The sequence below is a fragment of the Cibotium barometz genome, chromosome 15 (assembly GCF_041138505.1).
Source record: "Cibotium barometz isolate CiBa-2024 chromosome 15, ASM4113850v1, whole genome shotgun sequence".
Taxonomy (NCBI): Eukaryota; Viridiplantae; Streptophyta; class Polypodiopsida; order Cyatheales; family Cibotiaceae; genus Cibotium; species Cibotium barometz.
The window spans coordinates 30021136-30031755 of record NC_141060.1 but is presented as its reverse complement, the minus strand read 5'-3'; the positions used below and the strand labels follow the sequence as shown (position 1 = coordinate 30031755).

General features: G+C 40.8%; 1 protein-coding gene across 2 annotated transcripts; it reads right to left on the bottom strand.

Annotated features, from left to right (window-relative positions):
• Positions 1-3927: 3927 nt before the first annotated feature.
• Positions 3928-7119, bottom strand: LOC147631164 (putative UDP-glucuronate:xylan alpha-glucuronosyltransferase 3). 2 transcript variants are annotated; one of them, XM_086809492.1, is made up of 5 exons: positions 6952-7119; positions 6491-6691; positions 5551-6164; positions 4174-5207; positions 3928-4075 (listed from the first exon to the last, which is right to left on the bottom strand). In XM_086809492.1, exons 1-4 carry the CDS (start codon positions 7005-7007, stop codon positions 4183-4185), a joined length of 1896 nt encoding a protein of 631 aa, XP_086665618.1. In that variant the 5' UTR covers positions 7008-7119; the 3' UTR covers positions 3928-4075; positions 4174-4182. The 2 variants fall into 2 exon arrangements, with proteins under 2 accessions (XP_086665618.1, XP_086665617.1); XM_086809491.1 differs by having other exon boundaries at positions 3928-5207.
• Positions 7120-10620: the final 3501 nt, after the last annotated feature.

Below are 10620 nucleotides of genomic sequence, written 5' to 3'. Positions count from 1 at the left end.
CAAGCCATGCCACTTTACTTCAAGCAAGAGAAACACATGAAGTAGCCATAATGACACTCCTTATTGAAAAGGATGTAAGAATTGTAGAGTTAGAGCAACAATTTTCATGAATTCTAGGAGCCACAAGCCATTCAGCCCAATGAGAAAGTGAAACAACTTGTGGAGTGTGCCTCACATCTGGCTTTCCTGTTAGTGATTCTAAGGGCCCCTCCTCATACCTTTACCTTGTTTTTTCATCTCACTGACACTCTCTTTCTTACAATATGATATAGATATTAGTGAAGATCTAACAAGGGGGGATATATGATTGATACAACAAATTTCAAATAGGGATGTAGACTCCACTATAACCATGTCCATATTTTATAACGATATTTATCTTACTGACTATACATGCCCTACATCCAATGATCTTAAACTTCAGATCGTGGTGGTGTAGAGTGCTCATGAACTCCACCATATCGGATGAAATGTTAAAACTCGTTATGCCATCTTACCTCCCCTCCATGCCAACCAATTTTAAAACAATCACTAACAATTTTTCTTGGTTTTAGACACAAGGTTGTCTTGAGGCATATGACACTCATAAGTACCTCATTTTACATGAAAGTACCCTATACCACCCATATGGTATTCTTATAAAATAATATATAAACATCTAGAGAAAATCCTTGTAAATGCAGTGTATGATTTTACTATTGAGCATATCGAATATCCATCACCAAATAACCCCTAATGAGATTACAGATATTGATATATTTCTTTTAGTACAACTATTCCCCCGCAACCTCCCAATTTTGAGGAGTATAGAGAGGGTAATAATTATACTAACCACTATAATTATACTTATCAACTTATTTACCATTTCAAAACTAAACTTATCCCTTCACATACACCTACCACTAAGGACAATGAGGTATAATCTACTAAACGTATCCCTTCACATACACCCACCACTAAGGACAATGAGATATAATCTACTAAACTTAGTGTTTTCTTATTTTCACTTTAAATTTCCCACAGACATTCTTCTTTTCACTTTGAGGATCATTTCACAACTAAACTCATCCCTTCACAAACACCCACCACTAAGGACAATGAGGTATATTAGTGTCTTCTTCTTTTCACTTTGAATTTCCTATTGACATTCTTAACCCCAAAGAATTACCAATAGCAAAGCCGACAAAATTGAGAGTACACCACCCTCACCACCTGTTCCATTGCCAAAGCATTACTCTAACAAAGACATCTTGGAAGATCTTCCTATTGTTCGCAGATGAAGATACGATCAAAGTCAAGTATCCACTTCTACGACCCAAATTGTTCTTTAAACTCTTGATGTAGATAATGCCATTAAATCCTACCATAAGTATCTTTCCAAAGGTCTATAGTGTGATGCCCAAAAGGTACATGTCTTTTTGTACACCATAGTCTAGCACTATATACCCTCTTGATGGTGCACACACACGTGTACATGTATATCTATTGGTGTAGATATCATATGTTTTTTGTCATGGGTTGGAAGCAAGTTAACATGCTATGCTTTTTTAGGTTTTTAGCAGTGCTTTTTAGTAGTGCTAACATAAAAAATGGGCATGCGGTAATTGTTTTTGCAAATAAAATTAGATTTTTTTGGAGATTATACATAAAGATTCTCTTCTTCAAGATCTTTCCAATGATGTATAGCATGATAGGAAATTTTGTATTGTGGGTCATCTTTGGATCCAAAAATCATTATAAAAAGTCGTGCTCACTAGCACCTGTCACCGCGGACACAAAAAAAGTGTAGCACGTTAACATGCTTCCACCCCATGGGATATAACCTTGGGTAATATTTGAGCTTATTGTGTATATCTTTGAGAGCTCACCTATGCTCTTCATGTGACACTTGTGCATAGAGGATGGCCCTACTTTTTACTATATATAGAGAGAATGGATGAGGGAGTTCTCAACTTCCCTGTAGCCCAAGTTGTGGAGTCCATCTTGTGGGCTCCTTGTTGGATGGTATAGTGGTCTTGGATTGATCAAGTTCAGTAGTACATACTTTCCTTGTTTGAGGATCACAATTGTGGTGCTAGGAGATATTTTGATAGACTATGCAATTTGTTTTTTAAAATAAATTTGACTATTGTTTCAAACTTAAATGTTAAGTTAATTGTTAAGATTAGAAAGAAATGTTTGCCATGGAGTTAATTGTTAAGATTTAATTAGAGAAAGAAATATTTGCGATGGAGTACGTGCATGAGCTCTGTCTTTTGTTATCAACAGAGTGGGTGCACAACATGGGTGTGTGAGTTCATGCCGACTCCATAGGCCCAATTGGACTTCGGAGTGTACTAGTTGGGTTCATGCCGACTCCATAGGCCAGGGAGCTCTAGTTGGGTACATGCATCAGTAACATAGACTTTGGTGATTGGTTGCTTGGAGCATTTGTGCCTTGGGAGTGCTATGTTGTTAGAAGCAACTTCATAAGATTTTGCATGACTATAAAATATGGGTGTGAGACTTATGGGCTTCTTTCTAGATGGCATAGTGTCACAGAGTGATCAGGCTTAGTAGTATATACCTTCTTGGTCTGAGGATCACAATCATGGTGGTGCATTTTTGTTTTGTTTTTCGAGCCGGGGTCAGAGACGAACGGACTCGTCTCGATCTCGAGACTCGAACACAGAAACATTTTTGTCATTAGCTACACTATACTATGCACCCACAACGTCTTTGGATGCGAGGACTTCCATGGCACCCTCCATAGGAGGATGCCACCACCTCCACTGCTGGGTTATTGTCCCTGCTCTAAGAGCATGTCTTGGGGGGGATCGAACCCATGTGCCACCTCCACTGTTGGGCTGTTGTCCCCTCCCTAAGAGTGTGACTTGGTATGTCACTTTGCTGTAGCAATGCGTACGAGAGACACAGAGAGACAGAGAGAGAGAGAGAGGGAGAGCGAGCGTGTGTGCAAAGTGCAAGCACGACAAATGGTGATGCCTCTGAATGTTAGCAAATGTGCGTCTGCATGTCATTCATGAAATGTTTGTTTTTCAAGCAAGCTGCAAAACAACGTGAAACGAAGCTATAACACGAAGAATTGGAACTAAATCCATGTGAAGAGGAAATTGCCTGCCGAAGCTCTTCGTCAGACTCAAACCACGGCTGTGCCCACCAACAGCCACCAGTGGCCTACGTGTGAACAAGCCCTATGTAGTGCATGATGCAATGGTCCATCTTTGGTCACCACGTGTTCAATGGGGTCCGTAAGGGTTTCTGACAATGGTTTTGCGAAGTTTTTACGACTGTTTGCAAAGTTTGAATGCAGCAGAGACTGTAGTCTGGCGACCCTTTCCTGTGTTTTACAGTTTAGTGTGTGGGTTTGAATGCTTTGGCCATCATAGTGCTCAATCGGCTGCCCATTCATAAGGAGTCAGCTGAATTTCCAGCCTCTCGGGGCCATTAGAAAAAAGTGACCATCTTTTCAATGATGGACATAACCTCTCTCTCTCTCTCTCTCTCTCTCTAACGTCTTTAAATAATGGCAAGCCGACACTATGCCAAGTTTCTTAGCCATGGTGAGACTGGGATGAGTGAGGAGTTAAACAGAGCTAAAAACATTAATGAAGAACTTTGACCTTGCAATCACATCCTGATGCCCTTGTAAGCAGGTAAGATACTTGAGATACACAACTAGATCCACCATCAAGTTACTACTCATGCCATCACTACTATGTTATGTATGATATGCCATGCATTATGTATCAAGCCTGATGTGTATATGCAACATGAATCGCGATTCCAATTTTATAGCCAAAAGCCACAGGCCGAGGTAGCAAATGCCATGTGTAATATGTATGTGGGTGAGTGTGTGGTCGTCTGGCTTGGGGGGAGGAGGGGCATCATCTCATTTTTTTTTTAAATCCTTTGGCATGGAGAACATTTTGAGAAGTATCCCTGTTCTTCTAATCACATTCAAAAGTACATTGCTAAATGCAAGGACCGGAGAAAAAAATCCCATTAACATAAAATGCCATGCAGGCAAAAATGGAGTGTGTTGTCCTCTTATGTGCATCATTCCCTGCAAGATCTTTTGCAACACACAAGGTGAATTAATCAACATGACCTTTCAATTAATCACATACCTTCATTTTGTGCTCAATAAGATGACAGCACCCTGGCACTCACAAGAAGCTCTTAGGAGGGAGAATGAAGTGGAGCTGTCGTGTTTTGTGATGATGACCCTTTACTGTCGTCATAGTTCGGATCACCCCAATGCCAAAGCATGCTCTCCCAGTAGCAAAATTCCTGATTGCAGATATTTAACCGAGGGTCGGTGATATTCCACTTCCAATGCTCATCTGGGAAAGATGCATTTTGCGCCTGCATTCTGTCCCACTCAAGAGAGGCCTTCTGTTTTGTCCTCAGCAGGCAAAACTGCTGCAGATCATGTGACATCGTGTCATGCACCTTCCACCACATGGCATGGGCTACATCACTTGCATAACTTCGCTGGTTTTCCACATTCCAATTGCAGTCATAGTCCCGAAAGCATAGCCATGGCTTAAGACCTAGGTAGTGCAGTACATAGAGCTCAGGCGGATCTGCCCCGAACAGCCTCGTCTTGGCCTCAAACTCCTCTGTATCATTAGACCAGAAGTGTTTTAAATAATTCATCTTCTTGGGTATTCTATGCCACCATGTGAAAATCTCATTCAAGTAGCCCTGATCACCCCCATTGTATGATACAATCTCATTGATCTGATCCATGAGAAGCTGGAATGTGCAGTTGGATGGCTCTATGATCATCACGCCCGAGTTGAAGAGAGTGGCATTATTGCCTGTTGCCGAGATCTGCGGAAGCTCGAAGAGGAAATCAATGTTTCTTAGCACTAGAAGGTCTGCATCTATGAAGATGATCTTGTCATAGGCAGTCAGCTGCCATAGCCTGAACTTGCTGTAGTTCCACTCATTGTATGCCTCGGGTTCAGCCTTTGGGTTTCGTATCCTCTGGATCGCTATCACCTTCCACCCTGCCGCTTCAAGCCCCCTGCGATGCTCGGGATGGATGGTTTCATCCACAAGGATGACTAAGTCTCGGGTGGACCCAGTCAGGCGGATGCTCTGAGCAACAGTGATCGCACCACATACATAAAACTGTGCAGAATGCAGGATGGTGGCATATGCCTCCCGGGTACCAGTTTGCATGATGCTATGGTGAGCTGCAAAAAAATGAACAAGCATGAGAAAAACTACAGTAGCCAAAAGAAGATTTTTAAGGAAGTCGATGCACCATGCACCACACGACATTCCCTGCTCAGTCAATGGCAGGGGCAGGGATTTGGATGGGCAAGATTGCGATCCATCCCTGATGGACAGTTAGGATGGCAACACCCCCCGCCCCCCTTCCTTCTTCTTCGACAGCAGGCAGGTGTCCAACATTAGCTTTTTAAAAGCAAACCCAAGCAATGTAGAACTGGATTATTTAACTTTTCATTGCTTAAACAGGCAAACAATGGACTGTGCACTTGCCCATGCATCACTTGAATGCTGAATTGTACTTACATTTGCTCTCCAGGGGCACAGCGAGCTCACAAGACCCTACTGGTAGGGCTAGCTTTTTTCTAAGCTTTGCAAGATCCACCTTGAAGAGCCATGCATTGTCCCCTTTTGCAATGAGATCATCACATGTGAAGAGATTGGGCAGGGGTTGGCATGAGTCGAGAAGCAGGACATGCGTGGCTTGAGTAGAGGATGCCACATGGGCGGCTGCGAGCTCAACTTGGAGGCGGACAACATCACGGGATGAAGAGGCATGGTGGTGGCAGGGGACCTTCACAACCACCAAGTCGATGTTTATGCCATGTCTCACATGGGGCATGGGGAAGTGAGGGCATTTGGGCACTTCATACTGCTCTTCTTCATCAATCCACTCTGGATATACATCTGTCCATTGCACATCTTCATGCACGTGCTCAAAAGGGAATAGAATAAAATTACTCTGGCCTGAAAACTCTTTCCACTCTTGGAGTTCTTCATGTTTATTGAAATTAACAAGCCCTGTCTTCAATCCCTCCACCTTATTAACCTTCAATTTTCCCAGCAAGGATGAGACTTCCAACCAATTTATCGAAATCTGTGTGCTGTACCTCTCTTTCGAATGGGCACTCTCTGTAAAACTGCAACATTTGCCTTTTTAGTGCTCTAACATGCCTTTAGAGTGCTCTAATCCTTCTCTAAATTGCCTTGTTAGCCTTTTAATCCTCCCCTAAACTTGTCTCCGAAATGTGGTCTTAAATGCAATGTAACTTCCTTTCCGGTGCTCTAATCCTCCTCTAAACAGCCTTTTTGTTGATCTGATCTACTCTAGCCCTCCTCTAAGCTGTCTTGTTTTATGCTCTTAACTATTCTTTTAGCGATCTAATCCTTCTATAGACTGTGTGTTTAGTGACCTACTCAGCCTCTGATTTGAAAAGATAAGAAGTTAATTCGAGGGAAAAATCACCTTGATTTGAAGCTCCTCCTGAGTTCGTAGGAGGCGGGCGAGAACAGAAAAGTTAAGGATGCCCCCAAGAAAACTGAAAGGAGGGTCAGCTTGAGGGTGAAAAACTTGCAGTTCAAATTCCTCTCTTTCCCGCCATACAAGAAATTTCCGAGCTTCTTTTTATCAGTATCTTTGAGAACCTTCCGCAAGCCCTCGCTCTCTCTGCAGAACTTCCACAAATTTTAAATATTAACGCGTGCTGCATTTTGGGTCATGGATTTGAGATAAACCATACAAAACCCATCACCAATTTCACAGATTTAACCTAGATTTGTACTAAAATTAACACAATTTGAGCTAAAATTCGTTGCACATGTTAGCCTAAACCAGCGATTTGGAGCGGTAGATAGGTTTAAATGATCAAATTAGTGATTATATAAATCAGATGAAACAGATCAAAAGGGGTCAGATTAATTGCCCACATTGTTCCAGGCAGGCGGTGGCGGGGCTCGCCCATGCCTGATCTGGGCGAAGGCATGAGGGGAGGCAAGAGTTACAACGAATATCCCATATGCAAGCATGCAGTCTTCTTAACAGAAGCAGAGAAATATTGATGTGGAAGAGGCATAGAGAAAACCTCGTGTTATTGTTTGTTCCAGTTTTGTAACACCAGCAAAGTTTTCTTTGCTTTTAATTATACTTTATGTGGTTTGGTGAGTTTTACTTACTACCTACTGGTGTCTCGTTCTTACGTGCGTCTCCTTTAATGGATTAGTACCGCCCCATAAATAAATCACTCCAATGTGTGTGTTTCTATTACTCAAACGAACCTCTTTTATTAACCTAAGGTTTAATCATTGAGTAGACCTTTAGAGAAACAACAAGCCAAATGGAATGAGAGCGAGCTAGAGACACACAGAGACAAGTAGTAGCTAGAGGTCAGCCCATCCCAACTAGACAGATGAATCTCTCTAATTGCTCCTTAATAGATGCCGAGATATGTTGTCACTGCTTTTCCAGCACAAAAAATCAGCAAAGCAGAGGGTAGCATCGAATGCCTTATGTGATGACCCTTACTTCAAGAAACTAGTCCACACAGAAACATGTCTAAGAGAATCAGGGACTGTTGGATAGGAACGATTCGTAGTAGTCGAGATGGCATTGTTGCCTTTGGCACATATGAGAGAGTTTGTCAGGAGATGACACGAGAGAGAGAGAGAGAGAGATGCTACCCCCACCCTCCAAGTTGCAAAGAGAGAGGACACATTTACATTGAAATAGGCAAAGAATCATGCAACGAAATTTCTTGCCAATTTTCTTTTCTTTCTATTTTCAGATTTCAGAGGTTTAATCTTAATGTAAAATTGGTTCCCCAGTGCACATCCCTCAAGAACTAGTTCACATCCTCCATCTATATATTTTTTTGGTGAGATGTTTACACACACCCTAGGCATGTCCTCACCCTGCCACTCACAACAAGGAATCGAACCCAAGCCTTGGTGGATGAAAATTTTGAAAATCCTATCCACTACAATACACTGCTCATGGTTATAGCGTCCATCTGCCTAACGCCCTCGATTAATGCTAAAGTCATACCTTAGTACGTCTTACTACATAGTAAGGCATAATAAGGTTGGACATGGTCCACCCTCTCACCAACTCCCTCCCCTTCTCTCATAGCAAGTACCTTGCCACCATCACTCCTTGCTTTTCCCTTCTGATCTTCCTCGCTCTCTCTCTCTCTCTCTCTCTCTCTCTCTCTCTCTCTCTCTCTCTCTCTCTCTCTCTCTCTCTCTCTCTCTCTCTCTCTCCTTCTCTCCTTTGCCATAGTTTATGCCCCCCAAGATAACCTCCCCATCTGTAAGATCATATGAAGAGAGAGAGAGAGAGAGAGAGAGAGAGAGAGAGAGAGTCTCACTGTGATCCCAATCTCTTTGAGAGAGAGCGCTTGATTGGCTTCATTCCATCACCCTCTTTGATATCCAACTCTCTTTGAGAAAGAGTGCTTGATTCATGCACAATCCCTCCTTTCCTCCCCACGGTTGTTTGTGTGTGTGGGTGTGCATGTGCATGCAGGCGTGCGCGCGTGTGTGTGTGTGTGTGAGAGAGAGAGAGAGAGAGAGGAGCCTCCCTCTAGATGTAAGAGGTAAGAGAAATAGAGAGTTTTGCCTCTCTCAGATCCCCATCATCTCTTAAAGACAGAATGGTTGTGTGATTCCCCCACTCCCCTAACTTTTGGAACACATATGAATGCTCTAAAGTCCATTGGCACCATAACTACATAGTCTAAAAGTTGTCTCTAGCATTTCAAATTCCAATACATCTTAATCATCATAGCCACATAATCTAAAGGTTTTCTCTACCATTTCAAATTCCAATGCATCTAAATCATGACAGCCATATTGTATAAATAACCTTAGTTATATGGTACATCTTCCAAGCCTCCTACTCATGATATTTAACCACGTATGTAAACACCTCCATGCAACTAGTTGTGAAGAAAAGAGGCTACAAAGGTGGAAGCAAAACATTCACTAAAATCCATGACAAATCTATTTTGGGCTGGTTTAAGCATACACGACCATTCAATTGACTTTGCATATAGCAGCACCTATTATGCCAAAACTTCATCCAAGGACAATGCATAATTTTTCTCAAAAGCTATAAACCAAACTTTATAATACTATATGTATAAGGTCTTATGGCCTCCCTTATTTCCACAATTTGAAGGTTTTACATCACTAAAAGTTTGTATATGCCCATTTAGCCATTATTGTCTTTCAAAATGCATTTAGTTTCTTACACTATGCATAGAAGAATATCCCATAAAAGAATGTATAATTTTTTTCATGCCATAAACCACTTGGCCAAAAGGAACCTCTTTACAAAGTTTACACTTTTCTTGGGGCTTGCAACAATGAATTGCTTAAAAGAGATAAGAATAGTGTGAGAGAGAAAAGTTTACACTTTTCTTGAGGCTTGCAATGAATTGCTAACCACCACCACCTAAAAGAGACAAAAATAGTGTGAGAGAGAAATAAGACAAACATGTTTACCACACCGTTTAACAAGCTTCATTATCACATTTGGTCATTTGTTGTGATGAGCACCAAGAATGTACTAATAAGGGCTTTTATGGTTGATGAATTTTTTATTATATCATAATATCCTTTTTTTTTCTATTGAGAACCAAGAATGCACCAAGAAGGAATTTCATGCTTGATGAATATTTTATTCGATTATAATCTCCTTTTTTTCCTTTTATTTCTTAAGCCACATCACTTGTTTCCCATCTCCCTCTCATCCTCCCACCTTCCCTACCTACCTACTGATGACCTAATTGGATAGGCCTATTTTCAACCATCACTACCCACCCATAGAGATGCTAAACCACAATAATGTCTTCTATAGCTAGTCATAATCCATGCCATCTTTTAAAATTCAACTTATTTGAATATATGAAGTTAAGAGTACAAATGCTAAGATGGTGACATTATATAAAAATCATAACATTCAAATGTCTCACACATCATCATAATACATCATGAGGCCAAAAAGCATGTATGTGCATTATGAACCCTCTTGTAAAACTTTAGAAGGAGAAATCAATGACCACTGAATCAATGTGAGATCAATGGACCACTTTTGTGAAACTTTTCATGTATTCAAAATGGAAAAGGAACGATGATGAAAATCAATAACGCTCAAATGTCTCACACATCATCATGAGGCCGAAAAGCATGTAAATCAATGCTAGTAAAACCTACTCCTTGGATCACTCGTAAAACTTTGCATGTATTCAATAGGAAAATGAATGATGATGAAATCAATAAGTGATATTCTTTTTTGGAGATAAGAAATGTTGATTGAATGCAAAATAATAAGTGATGCCATAATTTTTTATTGTGCAATTTAAGATTGAGATTGATAAAGACATTTTTAGTTTATCAAGAAGGTCATGCATCACAATAAAAGTTCTTGCTAATATGCATTATAAAGCTAATCAATAGCTAATTACATTATGCATGGACTAGTTAGCTTTTAAATATGATGATTGCACCATGAAGTTTCTTAAGGGTGTCACTTACAAGATCCTGTGCAATGTGAGGGGTAATACACATGTGTCAACCTTTCATTTTTTTTGCATAGAT

Bases quoted from the DNA above. Each gene is read 5' to 3' on its own strand.
- LOC147631164 (XM_086809491.1), bottom strand. From the start codon at position 7,007: ATGCCTTCGCCCAGATCAGGCATGGGCGAGCCCCGCCACCGCCTGCCT. The intron at 6,692-6,951 runs GTGGGCAATTAA...GAAGTTCTGCAG, and splicing joins CACCGCCTGCCTGGAACAAT to AGAGAGCGAGGGCTTGCGGA. The intron at 6,165-6,490 runs GTGATTTTTCCC...CAAATGTTGCAG, and splicing joins AGGAGGAGCTTCAAATCAAG to TTTTACAGAGAGTGCCCATT.